Genomic DNA, 19,275 nt, shown 5'->3' on the forward strand with positions numbered 1-19,275 from the left:
TGCTGGCCTAGATGGTCTTATAATGAATCACATAGCAATAATTTATTATTAAATTATATGCTGTGTTTCTTACAATACTTTTTAATCTTCAAAAATGGATCATTCTTAATTGTATAACTCTTGATTAACTATAAAACAGCCCATTTCTTGACCATATCAATTACATTCTACTTTTGTTACTGATGGGGAAAAACGCCAAGACAGTTGTCTTGGATAAACAAATGGTTGATTACTTTCCTAACAATTCCCAAAAGGTCATAAAGTTGAACTAAAGATGGTTTGCTTGAGTTTCTTTACAAGTGTCAAATCAGTGTTCTGATGTAGCTTAATTAAAACTGAAAATTTTAAATAAGTCAGTGCTTAAAATGAACCCTGCATCTATCTGAATTGTGAATAAGTAATCTTAAACAGGCACACTTTTAAGAATTTTTAACAGAACACATCCTCAGAGTCTTTTTAACCAGTGACTCACATTGTAGTATAAATCATATCTTAAAAACACTGAAAACATAAATCGGTATACATTCATACCTCTACCTTGAGGGGTAGTCTGGCTTTGATTTCCATCAGACAAGGTGCTAAGTCACTGCAGAGAGTCATCTCTGTTACTGGTACAATGGCCTCATGAGAGGAGATTGCATAAGGCAGCCAGTCCTCACCCTGCTTTTCCACGGGGGTGGAAAACACAAAAGCATCTCTACAACCACTTTTGTGAGATTCCTCCTGACCACAGAAAATCATCTTCATCTTCCAGTTGCAAAATGGCACAAAAGAAAGGGGATAAAAGAGAAATCATGCTTTTATGAAGGCTCCTTAGTCTCGTTTCCCCACTCTAATCTCTGGTAGATCTGTCTTTCCAGAAGAGAATCTTTTTCAGGACAGAACCAAATCGGTCTGGAGAGTAAATGGCATTGCACAGCTGGGAGAACTTTAATGGAAACTTGGACTGACCCAAAGGAGGAAAAAAACCCCTGGCAAACGTCATACTAACACGGAGCAGCACTACCAGTACTGGAGCTGCCATCCTATTCCTGACTTTTTTCTATTTAAATTTTATGTGGGCTTACTGATCCATGCTAGCTGACAGTGAAGGACTTGGATAGGAAGGGGGTGAACTTGGCAAATGGTTACCAAATGCCTAGCATGAGGCCCAAAGCCCAGAGGAGGACAGAGACTTAGAAGAATCTAAGGTTGACAAATTACCCTCTTCATACATTCACAGCAGGAAAAAACAAGAGATGAAAAACACATTCACAAACTCACAGGGAAAGGTTCTTAGTTCTGAGCTAGTAATCTTTTTTTTTTTTCCCTGAAACAAGAAAACCTAGGGGAGGGGCAGCCTATGTAAGAGCATGCAAGACCAGAGGCAGGAACAGTTCAACTTTATAAAATCATCTATCTACTTGTTCCTTTTAGTGTATTCTCTCTCTCACTGAAAGATCCAGGGGACCCAGAGGATCTGAGACAGGAAATGAGTAAGGCAGGAAAAAGGATGTGGTCTGAAAAAGAGTGGATTCTGGGGCTGAGCCAAAGCAAGTCATAGGCACCGGGTCACAGATGGGGGAAGGGGTCTGGGTGGCAGGAAAAGAAGTCTCAGGATCACTCAGCTCAGTGAGTGAGGAGGTATGTCTGGAGAGGCATAACAATACCTTCTTAAAAGGTTATCCTCCACTGAAAGAAAGGCAGAGGAACAACGGCTGAAGAGACCTACAGCCAGGAGAATCATTACTGGGGCAGAAGAAGGAAGAGCTGGAGTTTCCCCCTTACTTTGAGGGAAGCGGAAATAATATCTACTGAGTGCACCTGACAAAGGTAAATCAGAAATTAAGCCAGGACCTGGAAGAGAAATGGAAAGGGCTGGGAGGTGAGCACATGATGAAATGCCAACATTCACGAAGCATCTACGTGCCACCTACAATAAGATAACAGCTAAAAAACAAAAAGGAAGAAGGTGATTATGACAGCAGCGGCTGCTCATGAAAATGCAGTTGGACAACTGAGAAACCAACTCAAGAATAGAAAAGTGGGCTAAGGAACTGCCTACTTTCTCAAGATTAATGCCAGCGAAAAAAGGCATCTATTCCTCCCAGTGTGTATGGACAAGCCTGGAAATAGACTTTGGGTGGGCTGAGAGGCAGCGCTCACGTGATAAGAGTGCCTGGAAAGGGCAGGTGCCACACGAGCACCATTACCCATCTGCTGGGCCCTCTGTGAAACAAGCCAGCCCTTGTGAAGGAGCCAAACCAGAAGGTCTGGTTCCCGCCTCGCAGGGACTGGAACTTAGGTATAGAAACAGTGGGAAATAACAGTGGGAAATAATCAGTTGATTCAAAAGTGTGGCTGTTTCCAAATATAGACCCAGATGTTGAGGCCATGTGGGAAAAATCACATTTATATTAGCCACAGGGCCTAGGACAGTGCTTTACAGGAAGCAGGAGCCTGATGAAGGTGTGTTCAATCTGAGTGCAACCAAAACTATTTAGCTCTGCAGGTATCGTAAGATCCAAGACAAAATCTCCTGCCCTGTAGCAACACAGTAAGTTTGTTTCTTTCCATTCTAGAGCCAAAATGATATGAAGCCCTGCATCCCTTTTGACTTCAACTTAAGCCCTAATCAATACAGACTACCACAGGTCTGAGGCCCTGCAGCGGAATAAAAAATGGGGAGGGCAGGGGGGCAGATATATAGGAACAAGGAAGAATTTCCTTGCCTCATTAGCCCGCAATTTTCAGACTCATCTAGAAATCCTAGCAGTTCCAACATTTGGGTTGACTCAGGAGGAGATGAAAAATCCCAGGTGAATGATAATTGGATTACCCAGCTATGCCCCAGAGCCAAATGGCTGGAAAAGGCCAGGACAGCAGGGTCTGATACAGTTAAAATGGCATTATTTTCTAAACCAAAAATCGAGACATCTGGCTGATAGACAATGGGATGGAATATTTTAAACTGGGGTTGTCCTAGAAAAATCGGGGACATATGGTGGATTTAGGTCGGTAGCTTATATCACGACAAGGGATCCTCTGGGCCCAATATGCTAATGGGAGGGGATTAAAGATCTTGGATGGGACATATTTAAGGGGAGAGCTGTCACTGATTTGTTAAGTAGGAAAAAGAATAAGAGTTATGTCTGCAGACGGCACAGGAAGAAGGTCACCGTTCTAGGTATGGAGCAGGAAGGAAAGGAAAGTTGATCAGAACTGAAAGTACGTCAGTGAAATCTGTTCAGGTATCAAAAGCAGCCTTGGGGGCAGGGATGGTGAAGGTTGGGATGATCGGGGTATCACTGCCACAGACTGATATCCAACAATACAGGAGTCGGAGGCTAAGAGTCCACACTGTAGGTCCACCATTAGTTTGCAACCTGACCTTGGGCAAATTATTTCCCTCTCTGTGGACTTCAATTTAAACAGAGAATCTCACAAATCCCGATTTTAATGTAAAGAATCAACAATACAATATGCCTTCATTTGGCATGAGGAGAGAAAACGCGCTTCTAAAAATGGAAGAGAGGACAGACACAGAACAGCTTGTCCCTTTCCATCCAATTAAAAACCTCGTGAGACTGAACTAGATTAAAAACAAAACTCTCCAGCGAACCCGCAGGCCCTCTAAGATAGGCAGTCCCCAACCAAAGGGTACAGAGGACGCCAACAGCTTGTCCCTAAACGGACGGTCCATCCCCGGGAAAGCGGCGTCCAGGAGGACGGAGGCGAGGGTGGGGTGTGCGGGGGATCGGGGTAAGGACGGGGTCACACGGAAGCGTTTGTCACGCCGAGGGTGACATAGCGGCTGCCAGGGGAGTGCGGGGCAGGCAGAGTCCTCGACGAGGGAGGGAGGCGCAGGACACCTCCCCGGCGCCGAGAGGGCGAGAGTCGCGGGCTGGCACGGCATGGCAGCCGAGTAGGCCCGGGCCGGGCAGGAGTGGCACCGAAGGGCGGTGCCTGGTGGCCGTGCGACCGACGCGGGCCGCGGACCCCCTTCTGGCGAGAACCCCTCCCCCGCCAAGGGCACTGACCTGTCCAGGGCCCGGCTGGGCCTGGCCGGGCGAGGCCTACGCAGCCCCTCGGCCGGGCGCCGCCTCGCGCGGGGTCCCGGGGCCGGGCGGGCCGCCTCCTCTCCGCCGGGAGCCTCCGAGCCGGGGCCCGGGGCTGCCGCGGCGCATCCGACCGCACCGGCCGGGCCGGCGTCCACAAAGGGCAGCGGGGGCTCGAGGCCGGGGTGGGGGAGCGGGCGGCGGCCGGGTTGCGCGCGCGCGGCGGGCGCTCGAGGGCTGCAGCCGCCGCGGAGACAATGCGGCGCGTCCCGGCAGAGCTCCCGCGGCCGCCTCCGCCGGGGGCGGGGCGAGGCGCGGGGCGGGGCATGGGAGAGGCGCGGGGCGGGGCCTCCGGGAGGCGGGGCGCCGGCGCGGAAGCCGGGCCGCGCGCTTCCTTTGTGCGGCCGCACCGGCCCCGCCCCGCGCCCTCCGGAAGGCGCAGCGAGGCCCTAACCTGCGGCCGGTTAGGGACGTCGGTTTCGGTTTAGGGAGGCTAGCGCCGCGGGCGCCACGCTGCCTTCTGCCCTCGCCGGGTCAAAAGTCCCCCGTGCGGTGGTGGGCTGTGATCCCGCCTCGACCAGTTCGGAGGCAGGAAGAATAACGACTAGCAGTAATTGAGTGCTTAATATGTGTCAAGCCCTACGAGCATGCACACTCCTCTTAGTGTTCACAATGACCCCACAAGTAGTCATTATCCTCCCCACTGGGAACTGAGGATCAGGGAGGTTAAGTAATGAGCAAAGTGACCCAGTTACACCTCCATAAACGGGGATAATGCCTACTCTTTAGGCTTACTGTGAAGGTTAACTGAGGGCATTTATACAAATTGCCTGTAGAGCCTGGCACACAGTTGGAACCCAATAAATGTTACTTCTCCTCCTAAACCACACCGGTTTAAACGGAATTGTCATGGGGAAGCACATTCATTCAGTAGCTATGCTAGAACTTGCGAGACTCACAAGTCTCACTGTCGCCCCTCCCCACCCAGCTTTATTCTGAATAGACGACCCGAATTTCTCTCTCCATGCTTGACTTAGATTTCCAACATTTTCTCCTATTCTTACCTTTCTTAGCATTCCTATCCCCACCTCTTTCCCCTCAGGCCTCATCCCCTTTTCTTTGTTTTCACATTTTACATTTACTTTATATTCCCTGATGGTTTACTTTGCCCCTTTTATCTTTTCCCTTTTCCCTGTCCCCTTTCTTCCCTTCTACTATTTTTCAAAAATTTCAAACCCTTTTTAAATTAATATTCACGTTTCCTCCCCCTTTCTGCCTTTGCATTTCTTACACTTACATTTTGTTTTATACGTGAAGGTAGTAACACACGATTGAATACTCAACTTCTCTATTCTGTACACATGCCCACACTTCCCTGCCTCCCTACCTTGACTGTACTAGTCCCTTTTGGAATGCCCTCTCCCCACCTCCACATGTCCAGGTCCTACCTATCTTTCAAGAACAGTGGTTGGCAAACCTTTTTGTAAGGGACCAGAGAATATTTTAGACTTTGCAGGCCACGCAGTTTCCATTGCAGCTACTCACCTCTGCTATTGTAGCAGGAAAGCAACCACAAACACCACTACATGAAGGAATGTGGCTGTGTTCCAACAAAAGTTTACTGATGGACACAGAAATTTGGATTTCATATAATTTTCATGTATCACAAAATATTCTGAATTCTTCTGATTCTTAAACATTTTAAAATGTAAAAACTGTGACTAGCTTGTGGGCTGTACAGAATTTGGCCCTTGGGATGTAGTTTGCCAACACTTGCTCTAGAACAATGCCACTTCCTCCCTGCAATCCATCCTGATAACCTCTACTTGGCAGTAACTTTTCTCTTAACTTCTAAAGCACCTAGCCACAATCTTTTTATGGCATTTATCCTATTCTAGTTTTTACTGTATTTTTTCCTATGCATTTCTCATCTTTCCCAGTAGACCTTGAAGGCAGGGTTACAGACCTGATTTCTCTATGTATTACCTCCCATCCCACAGTGCTTTCGCACAGAGCAGGCATTCACCATATACAGAATGGATATTTAAACCTTGGGTGGTTGACAATTGTTTCCACTGTGTAAAACTTACTTTTTTCATGAGCTAGTACCTCAGGAGCAGGATGCTTTGTTATGTGTGTAGCATCTTGATTAGATTTCAGAAAGAGATTTTTGAGAGTTTTATAGACAAGACGAAGAACGGTCGGCAAATGTCAGTCCATTCAGGGGTTGTTGGATAACAAATACTTGAGCAAAGACTGTTGTTTATCATCAAACTGCAGACAGGGCATGTGTCTTCACTCAGGTCCTAGTCAATATTTCTATCAGCAAATTGGTTAAAGACAAAGAAAACATGCTACATAACTTACAGATGGCAAAGTTAAGCAGAGGAGTTAGTATAATGAATAACAAAAATCAGGTATAAAACATTCCTGCCTCACTACTTATTCTCTCTGTGGCTCAGTTTCTTATCTTTAAAATGGGCATGATAAAAGTTCCTGCTTCAAAGGGTACTGTCAGGATTAAATGAGAAAATGCATGTAAAGCTGGCAGAGGGGACTCATGAAATGTTAGCTATTAACTATTACCATTTTCTTGCTAGGCTGGAACTGTGGGCTAAATTCACAAGATAATATTTAACAGAGATAATTAATCATATTTTGGCTCAAAATAGAAACTGTACAATTTGGAGACTGAGGAGACCTGAAATGAGAGCAGTTCCTGTTTAAAAAACTGCAAAAACAAAAACAGAAACAAAAACCAAACCCAACCCCACTGGAATTCCAGTGACACAGTGCTCTGCAAACCAATGGTATCACTCCCCTGGGTCGAAGGGGTTAATGTGGGGCCATAGGTGTGGCGTCCTGATGTAGGAAGGTGGCGGAGTTACCCCTGCAGCCAAAGTCATGGTGCTGCCCTTTCATAGCTGTGTGACCTGTAGCCTCTGCAAACTTTTGTTTCCTTCTCTAAATAATGGGGACAATAATATTTCTCTCTCAGGGTTATCATGAGTGAGTAAAGGAAAACTTAGAATAGAACTTGGCACATAGTAGGAGTTCAACAAATTTTAGTCCCTCTCTATGCTACCACCCAGATCTAGGCAACAGTCTGCCCTTGGAAGGGCTTATAAAGCTTGGTCCAGGTGCCAAACTATGGTGACTAGCGGCTTTTTATATTTGGAATTAATGTGCTTAGTTTGGGGGTATCACACTTTAAGAGAATTAGTGAAAAGGTGGAATGCAGCTAGACGAGAATGATCAGCGTGGTGGGAATGGGAGGAACTGACACGGGACAGGTGAAAAATAGAATGTCTCAGATGTTTAACCTGGTAATTTTCTCTCTCTCTCTCTCTCTCTTTTTTTTTTTTTTAAGTGGGGGATGTGGTGAGGGAGCAGAAAGAGACATAACTGTCTATAAACACTGCAGGAGATGGATTCTGTTACAATCCACAAGACAGAATCACAACCATTGGTGGAAGTCCCAGGAAAGCAGATTTTGCCTTAAAGTGAAGAGCAATTTTCTGATAATTAGAGCAGTTGCACAATGGAATGGGCTGCTTTTCAAAAATGGTTTCAAAATCCCTTAACACTGCAAGTGTGCCAAGGGAACGACGGCCTCCTTGCTGTCTTGTACTTTTTCTAATATTCTTTCTCCATACGCCTTTACTTTCCTTTTCCTTCATCCCATCCTCTCTTCCTTGTAGGGCACTTATAACTACTTTGTCCCCAAGCACTTTTCTTCTCATGTCTCCCTCTTCCATTTCCAAACCCCTTTTCTCTTGGCTCTCCCTGCCCCCACTCCCAGCACACATTTAGTCTGATGTTGGAACTGCCTCCCTGAGTTGTAGGTGGCCCGTGGCTCAGACTGTCACTGAGATCTGGGCCACGATTGCCCTGCACACTGGCAGAGAAGGAAAGGAAAGCCAATAGATCTCCGAGAAGGCAGAGGTACTGCTGTGACTCTCCCACCAGGGCAGAGGGATCCAGCAGTCTCTGGTCATGGAGAAGCCTGCCTGTCACTGAGCGCTCACAGAAGACAGAGCTCAGAGCTGAGCTCCATCCCTCCAAGGATGCTTTCCATAAGCTGAACTCATTCTGACTCGTCCTGAACCCCATTCTGGCTCCCCGCAGGCATTGCCCTTAGCTTTGAGCTACGCAGCCATCTTGCCATACTTACAACTCCACGCAGAGGATGGCGACAACTGGATACCTATGTGAACTTGCAACCTGGCATGTGGATATGCAGATACATCTGACAGCAGTGACATGGTGGCCTCATCTAGAACTTTCAATTCTCCTTTTCCTTCTCTGTCCTTTTATACCCTCTGGGTCCCCTGTCTTTATCCTTGCTTCATCTTCTCCCCACCCCGCCATTTCCCCCTACCCTGCTTCTTTCTTACCTCTTGAGACTTGAGATAGTTTCCCTCCCATTCTAGCTGCCCAAGGGGAATGTGCCAGGGGATGGCAAGCAAGGCGGTCTCCTTCCCCTCCCCCAAGGGCCCCACTACACTTCATACCGTGAGCTGGGGACTGCTGGACATTAGGGCTCTTGGGTACAGGCAGGCCACCTGGCGTGGCAGTGATGATGGCTTGCTGATGCGGTGATGGACCAGACCGAGTCTCAGGCCCACTCTTCTCGGCGGTTCCCACTTCCTTCCAGTCATCAAGGGTGCACTGCTGGGGCTGTTAGAGGACAAGACAGAGATGACCATCTCGTTAATTGCCTTGACATTCCTGGACACATCCCCTGTTTCTGTGGAGCTTGGGTAGAAGGCCAGGGTGTTAAGATTCAGCCAGCCCCAAATTTGGGAGCTGGAATATCCTTTTCTTTCCTGGAATACCCAGAGAGGACGTCAATGCTCAGCTCACAGAGAAACACATCCAAATGGGGGCTGTGGGGCTCCCTGGGCTGTGTCCTCCCCCTTTGTTCCTGGGGCCTTGGAGTTGGCTTACTCACCACTGGCGAGGCAGGCTGGAGTTGTAAGATCACAGCCGAAGCGTGCTGGAACCTGCGTTGTGGGGTGTGGGACAGGCCCTCAGGGTATCCATTGTGAGGCCCAGTGTCTGGCGTCGGAGGGTGGCACTGCTGAGTGCTGCCAGGCTTGTGCAGGTTACCACTGGAGCACTGGAGAGGCAGAGTGGATGAGACCGGGCCTAGTGGCATGGCGTGGGCCTCGGGGCTAGGCTGCAGGGCCAGGCTCGGAGGGACTGAGGTGAGCTGGGGGTGGGACTGGGCTTGGAGCCCTGGCCGTGATGGCTGGGGTGGCGGCTGCTGCTGTGATGGTTGCTGTTGCTGCTGCTGGATCACAAACTGGGGCTGCAGGTGCTTTGAGGATGGCTGGGGGAGGAGCTGGTGTGGCTGCAGCTGAGCATAGGCTGAAGAGGGAGAGACGGGTTAGGAGGCGTGGCTTGACCTCATCTTCTGCCATGTCCCCCAACTCTGCCCCCTCCCAGGTCCACAAAAAGAAGGCTTCCCAACTCAATGTCTCTTGCTTTCATCTCTTTCATCTTCTCCTAGAGCCCAGCCTGGCCGCTGTCACGGCCCAACTGTCTCTCTCCATTTTCTTACTTTCTTCCTAGGCTGAAATATTGGGCCCTTGGCTGTCCCTCAAAGCCCAATACAAAGCTCACCTCCCCTGTGACACCTTCTTTGATCAGTCCAGCTGTTCAGAGAAACACTGGCTTTTGCAGTGTGCTATATTCTCTCTCTCCTCCATGCCCTTCACTTGTTTTTCCCCATGCCCCCAACAGATGCAGCCTCCCATGGCCCACCCCAGCTCTGGAAGGCTGGTTCTTATTCAACCTTTGGGCTCTACTCAGGCTGGGCCTCCTCCCAGGAGCACGGGTTGCACACAGTGGTCCTCAGAGGCAGCCCAGGGCTGGGGTGCCGGTTCCTTCTGTTACCTAGTGTGGGACCTTGGGCTAACTACTTAACCTCTCTAGGCCTCAGCTGCCTTGTGTGAAAATTGGAAACAAAAATAATTCCTGCCCAGAAAGTTGTAAGGATGAAAGGAGAAAAAACTGCACAAATAAAACGAGAGGAAGATGGCATAATGTGCCCAGCCCAAGGCCTGGCACTCAGTCATGGTCAGTCATTTCTAGCTCTAATTAAAATAATTATTTCAGGCTAGGTTTAGGTTCTCACAGTACCCTGGGCTTACCTCCACCATAACGACATGTATCGCAGTGGATTATAATTGTTCCCTAGCTGTCTTCCCTTCTAGATCATGAACCCCTCATAATCAGAAACCATCATGTATCTGTTTACCCAGAACCTCTCATGATGCCTAGTATTAGATGGGGGCTAAATAAATAATTGGTTTGTCCTGAACTGGAATTCACGTGTTGCCATTTGCTGCTTGCCCTTTCTTCTTCCATCTTAACCAGGCTGGCTCTTTGAGGTGAGGATTCTTAAGACTTTTTAGTAATTCCTCCAGTGTCCACTGCATGCCTTGCAGACAGTAGGGATTCAGGACACTCAGCTCAGAGATCAACTGTCCTCAGGCTGCTCGCTCTCTGTCTAGTGGCATCCAGGCCAGCTGAGTATGAAGGCCACTCAGCTGAATCTGTCCTGCCTAAAACCTGTCCTCCGCAGGGATTCCTGTGGCTGGAGGGCCAGCAGAGGGAGGCGGTGCCGTGCAAGGGCACAGGGGGCCACGGCTGGAAGCTCACAGACAGATTTTCGCAACCAAAGGCTCCCAGCCAATGAGGAGAATGTAAATTCTGGATCTTGAGCTAACATTTAAAAAGGATCCCGTGACACAGGGCAAAGTAAGCAGATTTCAAACAGAGTTAGGGGAGGTACCTGCTTTCTTGGATTTTGTTTATTTATATGCGAGTTTCCAACTAGCTCATCACAGCCCAACAAGGAGTTCTAAGCAGAATGCCAATAGGAATAGAAAGGAAGGGATGGAAACAAGAGGTGTTAAGGAAAAACAAAATGCTCCCCAGTGAGGAGTTGTAGGCAGAGGAGGAGGGAGTATGGATGGCTCACTGCCTGGATGACAGGGAGTGATGGGAGAGAGAAACATGGACAGTGATGAGGTTTTGAGAGAAGCGTGTGGCATTTGAGGTGACGGCAGAAGGTCCAAATGGAAATTGCCAACAGGCATTTGGTGATTATAAATTGCCCCTGACCCCAACCTAAGCTTTGTCTCCTAATTTCACACTGAATAGCTCAAAGCTTAACAATCAAAGACTGTTATTCAGGCAAACTTAATCATCAGGGATTTTTGAGACGACCCTTGTTAAGACACCAGAGAGGTACTGCAGACGCCACCAAGCGCCTGGCTAGGCTCCAGCAGCCAAGAAGATCTGCAGAGTGGTGGGCATCATGGCTGCAGACTCGAGTAAAACTTTCTCCCTTAATACAAAACAGTGAATTCCTGCCCCAGGAAGAGAGTCCCTCTAGGAGCTGCCCGTCTGAGCCGAGAGCTGGAGATGGTGCTGGTGAGAGAGGCTACGAGGGTCAGAGGCTGTCCTGCTACCAACTGGCTGTGTGGCCTGAGACAGGCCCTTTCCTTTCCCAGGGCTTCAGGGTTTTATCTGTGAGGTCAGAGGTTTGGGCTAGGTGATCACACAAGTCTCTTCCAGCTCTACAATCTGATGGGGGTGGCTAGCATAGGAAAAGGGTTTAAAATTCAGGACGTGTAAGGTGGTAAAAGGAAGGTTAGAGAAGAAGGTTCTAGACCTACAGAACATAGAGAGTATAGTTGGGCACAGGACACATTTGTTTACCAAGAATGGGAGAGGCAACTGCTGGCCTCCTGGCCCTTAATCGCTGGGCCTCCCCTCTGTCCCACTCTCTGCCCCACCCTGGGCCACTTGTGGAAAACCCAAGGCCATTGTTTTAGAACAAATGATGCTAGGATATGCCAAGTCTGGAAACAAAGCTCATGAAATCTTAGATAACTTTGTAGATCAAAGACCCCAGGGTATTTTGCAGGGAGTGTACCCCCTTAACATTTTGAGGTTAATTAAAAGCGAAGACCACGACTGAACTCCAGCATTATCCTGAGTCAAATTCCTTTTATTTAAAGTGTTGCAATAGCTTTCTAATTGGTCCTTCTGATTCCAGTTTCTTTTCACTATAATCCACCTTGTAGATAGATCACAAATTAATCTTCCTAGTGCTCAGATCTGATCCCTGATTAAAAACCATCAGAGACTCTCCTTTGTCTGTGGTTGTCTAAGGCCCCTGGCATTCAAGATCTTCTTACAACATCAACTAACCTTTCAATTTTCACTCTTTGATCCAAGCAATCTTTACTGTTCACTGCCTGCTGTATGGAAGTCTGTGCCTTGTCTCATACTGTCTAGAGGGCCATGAACCAAATCCTCATCATCATTTTCCTGCCTCTTACCAGCAGTGGGAGGCTGGGCAAGTCCCTGGACCTCTCTGTACCTCTGTGTCACCATCTTTAAAGTGGGAGTAACAATGATATCTGTATCTCACAGTAATCTCAGTCAGCGACTCATCTCCTTCGATAGGCAGAATTTAGGATTTCTTTGTTCCCTCCAAAATACCTGGAATTCAGTAGATGCTCAACCAGTATTGCTGCATGAATGAATGAATGACAACACAGTGGGACTCCAGCTTGTCTGTCCCACCGAACTTCTCCTCTTCAGAGTCAGAACATGGACGAGATGGGTGTAACCCCACGGACCATCTGGTTTTATCAGCACTCTGCTTTATTGAAGACCCTCCTCCCGTCCAACCTCTGCTCGCTGCCTTCCTGCACTCACCTTCCCCCACCCGACTGCTCTAGTCCTTGTCCTCCAGCATCACTTTCACTTTCCCCGGTGCCTCTTTGGCTCCGGTTTCAGGGCTTCCACTTTCTGGAATGCCCTCCTTCTGCTTCAGTGATCTCAGTAAGGCTTAAGCTCCTCTGGCCCAGGCTCAGCTCGTTTTCTCCCTTTACCTTAACCCTCAATTTTCCCTCAGAAGTCCCGAATGCCTTGATGGTTTGTTTGTTTATTCATTTGTGATTTAACATGTGCTATCTGTGTATGTATCCCATTGATTCTTACTCCCGACCCCCATTTAATGTCTTTAGAATTGGGATTGCATATTAGAGCTGATGATGTTAAACTGGTAGTGCTTCTCTTTCTTAGAGTTAAAAAAAAATCATGGCACATCTTACAAAGTGGTGTCAAACTGGAATACTTTTACGCTTTGTGTGTTTATTTCCTATCTATCTGACCAGACTATATGCTTTTTGAGTCGAAGATATGTCTTATGTTTCTTTTTTTTTAAACTTAAAGATGCACTTTAATTGAACTAGGTTTTTATGTTTCTTTCCCCTTCCACATGACAATCTACATGTCTGTAGATGCTTAGCAACTATCTGCCATTGATCACAGTGGGATCAATCACTTCTCCTCCCTCTCCCACGTCCTCCCAGCTCAGCGTGGGGTGGTGAAGGTGGGTACTTCACACTGAAGCCTTGACACCAGAGGAGGCCACATCCTGCTTCCCTACAGCTAGGATGGGGCATATCAGTTTAAGAAATATTAATGCACAGAAATCTCTCTGGACCTTTCTTTATTTTCCCCTAAGATCCAGTAGCTTCATTTCTCTCCTGTATCTACTTTGGCTGCCCCATCCTCTGCAGCTGGAAAGCTCATTGCTTCTCAGGAACAAAAGGTTGTTTCCATGGGACCTCAGCCACAGCTTTGGAAGGCCTCATCAGCCCTTTCTTTAATGGAGCAGAGGAGGGGCAGGCCTAGGGCCGTCACAGATTAGGGCCTCCCTAAAAGGAGAGACTCCAGGCAATGCTCATTTTCCCGTCCGGTGCTCTAACCTTGACAGCCTCCTTAGAATCTGAAGAGGCCAATTCACTGTTCCCCAAACAGCTGGTGGTTAGCAACAAGAGGATTAAGATCCCCCATGCAGGAGGGCTGACTGTGAGGGATTACTGGCACACCCTGCTTGCTGTATCCACTGCCAGAACCTATCAGTAATGGATCTCCATTGATCCCAGGGCTTCAGGTATGCAGGAAACAGCTCACTGTCCAGAAATGCTAGGACTCCTATTTCAAAGTACACGGGAGCTGCAAGCATCCCAACCATAGGTTGGAGATTTGCTCATACATTTATTTTTCTATGGTTGTAATAATTGACTAGTGTTTGACATTACCTGGACTATGAGCGAGGAGAAGGTGCCCATGAGAGAAGAATGGCCTAACTTTTTATTACCTGCTACTCTTCAAGGTTTAGAGAGTTGAATGAAGAGATATTTTCAATCATTCATTCACTCAACCAACATTACTAAGCACCTACTACCAACTAAATTCTATGTTTGGTGCTGGTTAAAACATGGTCCCTAGAATAGGTTACAGTTTAGTAAAAGAGACAGCTGGTAAACAGACACTCTCGACGTAACTTGGTAAATGTTATGACGAGATAAGTGCAGATTGCTGGGAACACAGAAAGGGGGTTCAGCTTGGGAAGGAAAGCAGAGAAGGCTTCCCAGAGGAAGTAGGTGCTGAGCATGATTCAGAGTGAGGAAGAAGACAGAAGGAAGAACAGGCAGGAAAACTCAGAAGCATCAAATACCACGGAGCATTCAGGGACCCAAAGGGCATCCTGTTCGGCTGACCCTGAGGTGACTACACAAGAGAAGCCAGAGAGGAGGCAGTTTTAGGTTGGGTCTAATCTATGCCAGCACCCTCAAGAGGCTACTCATCTCCAAATGTCTCTGTCTCATGTGATCGGGCTGCAGGGAGTGGCTGAGACTGACATTGACTCTAGAGGTCAGAGTCCCATTACACAGAAATAGACGAGGAAGCTCCTTTTAGGAAAACCTATTTTCCGAGATGTAGTCCTTCCAGGCTGAGGGCTGGGAGGAATACGAGAGGGGAAAGGGAGCTAAGGGAAGTTCCCTTGGAAGGGGAAACGAGGTTACAAAAGCAGGGGTGCTGCCTGCAGGGCCCCTCTGTGGTGGTCTGTCTATGCCTTCATGTCTTCAGGCCTGCTCTGCAGCTACCTGGCAAGACCACCAAATGTTCTCTGTGAGCAGGATTCCTTATAAGGTAGCTTACAGTATTAAGAAAGAAACTACCCACCCACAGCAGATTGGCTAAAGGGAGAGGGTTTTAGAATCAGAGAGATCTAGTTTAAATCTTGGGTCTGCCACCTATAGGCTGTGCAACTTAAGGCAGACTGTTTAACCTCTCTGAATCTTGACTTTCTGTTCTGCAAATAGTGATACATACTTCACAGACTAGCTATTAGTATCAAATGGAATATTATGTTTACACCACAAAGAGGAGAGGTTCACTGCCTTTGTTCATACATAGTAGATGCCCAGTAAATGGTAGCTATTCTTAAAATACTACCATATGTATATTGCTTTGAACTTCTCAAGGCATTCTGATAATTTAAGTCTCATTCATTCCTTACACTCAGCCTCTGAGGCAAATGGGCAGTGTTCCCTTTTTACAAACAAGGACAGAGAGTTGTTCCCAAGGGCTTTCTACAACGCAGCAGATTCAGGGAAAACTGACTTCATTTGACAGACGAGGCATGGTGCCTTGTATTTAACAAATTTCAAAAAAAATGCTGACGGGCGAGTGAATGGCACAAGTCAGCAAGCACAAATTAAAGCGGCAGGGCTTCGAGTATTAGCTGGCGGCTGTTGAGAACTTTGGAGGTAATCTTGGAGGGATGACAACAGAAGGGGAGGTAAAGGGTCTGCACAGGTCGAGTAACTCACAAAGGGGTGGGGGTGGGAAAGGAAGAGGCAGAGGATCTGAGTGAGGAGAACTTGGGCAGTAAGTGGTTCATGGGGCCGCTGGGGAGGGTCTTGAAGGCCCCCACCCCTGTCACAGTCTGTCAGAAGTCATTAGCGTGCTGATGATTGAATCCTTCCTATAGACTGGGCATTGCAACTGATACAGTGGGAAATAAAGACACAGTGCAGGTTTCTAAACAAGAAACGACTAAAGTCTCTGAGGAAGGTGATTCTGGCAGCTATGAGTGGATGTTCTGGCCGCCAGTTAAGCCTCGTACAGTCCGCAGGCCTTAAGCAAAGTGGGGAGCTGACACAGAGGAAGACATGTCAGAACCTGGTGATAAACTGGGCGGTGACAGAGGGTGGGAGTGAGGAGGGGAAGGGAACGATATGAACCTACTGTGCTGGTCTCTTTTGCAGGCCATCTCATCCATCCTTACAGCGTGTTGTAAATATAATCATCTTTGTTTTACAGATGAAGAAATTGGGGTTTACGGAGATTAACTTGATGATGGGTGTAAAACTAGTAAGTGATGAAGCTGGAGTCCGAAACCAGGTCTAACTCCGAAGCCTATGTTTTCCCATTAGAACCCTCTGCCTCCCTGCTGAAGGGAGATAAAGTCGAAACAACCCTGAGATGGTTAGCCTGGGTACAGGAATACCTGGTGACAGTGGGCAGTGGTCAGGGACCGGGAAAGGGGGAACTTTCCGTAGAGGAAGACTTTCAGGTTTTTGCTTTTGTTTTGTTTATCAGTCTCCAAATTTTAAAAAATGTGTAGGTAGGTGGGGTGATACCCACTTGGGAAGGGCCTATAGACAGCTGGAAATCCATGGGGAGCGAGGAGGAGGACAGAGATAGATGCATATTGAGAAGTCATCTGCGGACAGGTGGCTGGTGTCTAAATGGAAAGACAGACAAGCTCCGCTAGAAGGTAAGTGTTGGAGTCAAACACTAGGGCAAACAGATTGTGTTGGGAATCCCACAGCTAATGGCAGTGGGGCCAGGGAAAAGCAAGGAGCTGCAGGGCCCACCCACGTGCACAGATGGTCACACCTACACATGGCCACTGGGCGTGGGTTCCTCCCAGTGCCAGCTGAGATAATCCCTCTTCAGATCTGTTCTTGAAACTTCCTCATTTCTCAAGGTTTAACTCAAATTTCCACACCCCCTCTTAGAATTTGCACTGTTCAACTCTGTAGCTCCCATATGGTTGGCATCATGTTTGGCACATAATAGGTGCTAAATGAATAATAATTTTTCAGGTGGAGCTGAACAATTAAAGAGAGATAAACTATATGGAGATGGTAGTTAATTATTTTTTTTCTGAGCCATGTCTTCTTCATTTTATGAGATGAGTAATTATTGTTAGGATTACATGAGATATGTAGGTTAGGCATTCAGTAAAGTGCCTGGAACGTGGTTGTGCATTCTCACTATTAGTTGGCAGCAATGAACATAATAGGAGCTTAGGGTGAAGGATTTCAGGAAAGAAGGGATGCTCAACAGCTCCAAGGCCCTTTGTGTGTCACAGTCTGTTTCTTCTCGCTCTCTCACATACACACGTACACACCCATGGAGAGGGATGTTAAGCAAAACAGAAAACTCCTCTGCTGATATCCGCTGGCTTTTCCCCCCTCATATAAGGAGGAGACGCTTTCCCTTAAGATAAGGAGTAAGCTAAATCTGGTCCTAAAGTGCATAATTGAAATGACCTTCATGGCTGGTTGCATGATTTTAGCATCAAAATTGTTGGGGATTTGATTCCAGCTAGATAACAGCTGTATGTTTTGGTTTCTGTTGGATTCTCTAAGTGAAAGTGTATCTACCCCACAGTTTGGCAGCTGCTTTGGGAGGGAAATATGGTACCCAAGAGTCCTAGAATCAGCAAGCATCACGCTGTCGAGCCTATTGCAGACAGAATCACCACTCCCTGACACAAAACCTCTTCTGTGATAAAACAAAGCCGCTGTGTGGCAGGCCTCCCCAGCAGTGAATTCTCTCTCCTTCCTGAGACCTGAGGAGGGATGAGGACATGGAACAAAGACCTGGCATCTGGAGCACAATCGTGGGGAAAGGGCCCAGGATTTTCAACGGCGCACAGTTCTCTTTCACCACAGCATCTCCCTCCTGGTCAGCCACTTTCTCCTCACCTTTGAGCCTGAGTGTGCATCCAAGGCCTTGAGTTTAGCCACTAGACTGAGGACTCCAAGACCCCAGCCTACTATCAGGAGCTGTGGCGTGGTTTCCCCTAGGTCTCAGCTTCTCTGGAAGCCAGGCCCATGGGACCTTGCAGCCTGTCCCTCTCTGCCCTCCTGGTTCAGTCCTCAGATCACAGAGAAGCCCAACCTCTCAGGCTCTGCTCTCGGCCCCTGACTCCCCTCCCCCACCCACCCACCCCTTTTCAGGGCATAAGGGACCTTTTCTATTTGCAGAGCCTAAATAAGCCCGTTGCCAAGGTGACAGGAGCAAGAACAGCAGGGAGCTTGCCATGGGGGAGGGGCTTTGCCCCCAAACAGCTGTCAGTGGGAGCGGTCCCAGCTGGGACTAGAGCAGTCTGCCTGCTCTGGGAGGAAACAGCCCCCAGGAGGACACATTCCTCTCTGCTCTCCTCCCTCCTCTCCCCCTCCATCCACAAGTCTCCACTGGTTACTCTCCCTGGGGGCAACCAGCCAGCCAGCTCGAAAAATGCTCCAATAACAAACAAAAAACCTGCCACTCCACTCCCCCACCCTCTCTCCCCACCTCCTCTCTCTCTCTCTCTCTCACACACACACACACACACACACACACACACACACACACACACACACACACACACGCTGATCCCTCAGCACATTCACAGTGGCTGGGCAGGAGGCCAGAAGTTACCTCTGCCTGGGGAACTGGGCAGGTGCTGCTCCAGGCTGCTCCCCAGCAGGTCAAGATTATTTCAGTCTTTTTTTTTGTTCTAGAGGCTCGGAGAGGATCAGCAGCATCTGAAACTCCCTGCTGCCTTCCATGTGGGCAGTGGGGGTGGGGTGTGGAACCACTGAGAAGGGGTGGGAAAGGAAAGGAAGAATAGGAGGGGGCAGCGGGAGGCAGGAACAATGCAAAGCCCACTGATTTGAGTCACTGGGAAGAGGGTCTTTGTGGTCTGCAGCTCACAGCTGCTCCGTAGAAAGTTTGGGGGACCTCTGGTTTCTGTACCACCTATAGCCACAGACTGTAAGTCCCAGGAGACACGTGGGGCCCTGGATCTCAGTCTGTAACTCACTGGCCTTCACCTTAACCAGGCTCAAGAGAAGAGAGCCCTCTACTAGACTCTATAAAACCTAGAACAATCTTAAAACTGGCAGGCTCTTTGAGCTTTGGGTCAGGAATAAGAAAGGCCTAGGAAGCCCCAAATTACTGTAAGAACTGAAAGAGGCAAGTACGGCTTGATGATTAAGAGCACAGGAACTGACTCAGCCAGACGTGGAATTGGTTCCCAGTTCTGCCACGTAATACTTATGTGACCTTGAGTGAC

The 19,275-nt window shown here is 48.1% G+C and overlaps 1 protein-coding gene across 5 annotated transcripts in view; it reads right to left on the reverse strand.

Moving 5' to 3' along the window:
- The window catches only part of PHC2 (polyhomeotic homolog 2), a 97,914-nt gene that overhangs the window by 18,698 nt on the left and 59,941 nt on the right, over positions 1–19,275 (reverse strand). For 4 of the 5 annotated variants that reach the window (XM_032495862.1, XM_032495858.1, XM_032495857.1 and 1 more), the window contains 2 exons: positions 8,992–9,410; positions 8,552–8,717 (listed from right to left, as the gene is read on the reverse strand). In XM_032495862.1, coding sequence (XP_032351753.1) covers positions 8,552–8,717; positions 8,992–9,410 — 585 coding nt within the window. Of the gene's footprint in view, positions 1–4,019; positions 4,339–8,551; positions 8,718–8,991; positions 9,411–19,275 lie in introns of those variants that run through there. The other variant, XM_032495863.1, reaches the window with a different exon arrangement.

Source organism: Camelus ferus, chromosome 13 (assembly GCF_009834535.1).
Source record: "Camelus ferus isolate YT-003-E chromosome 13, BCGSAC_Cfer_1.0, whole genome shotgun sequence".
NCBI lineage: Eukaryota > Metazoa > Chordata > Mammalia > Artiodactyla > Camelidae > Camelus > Camelus ferus.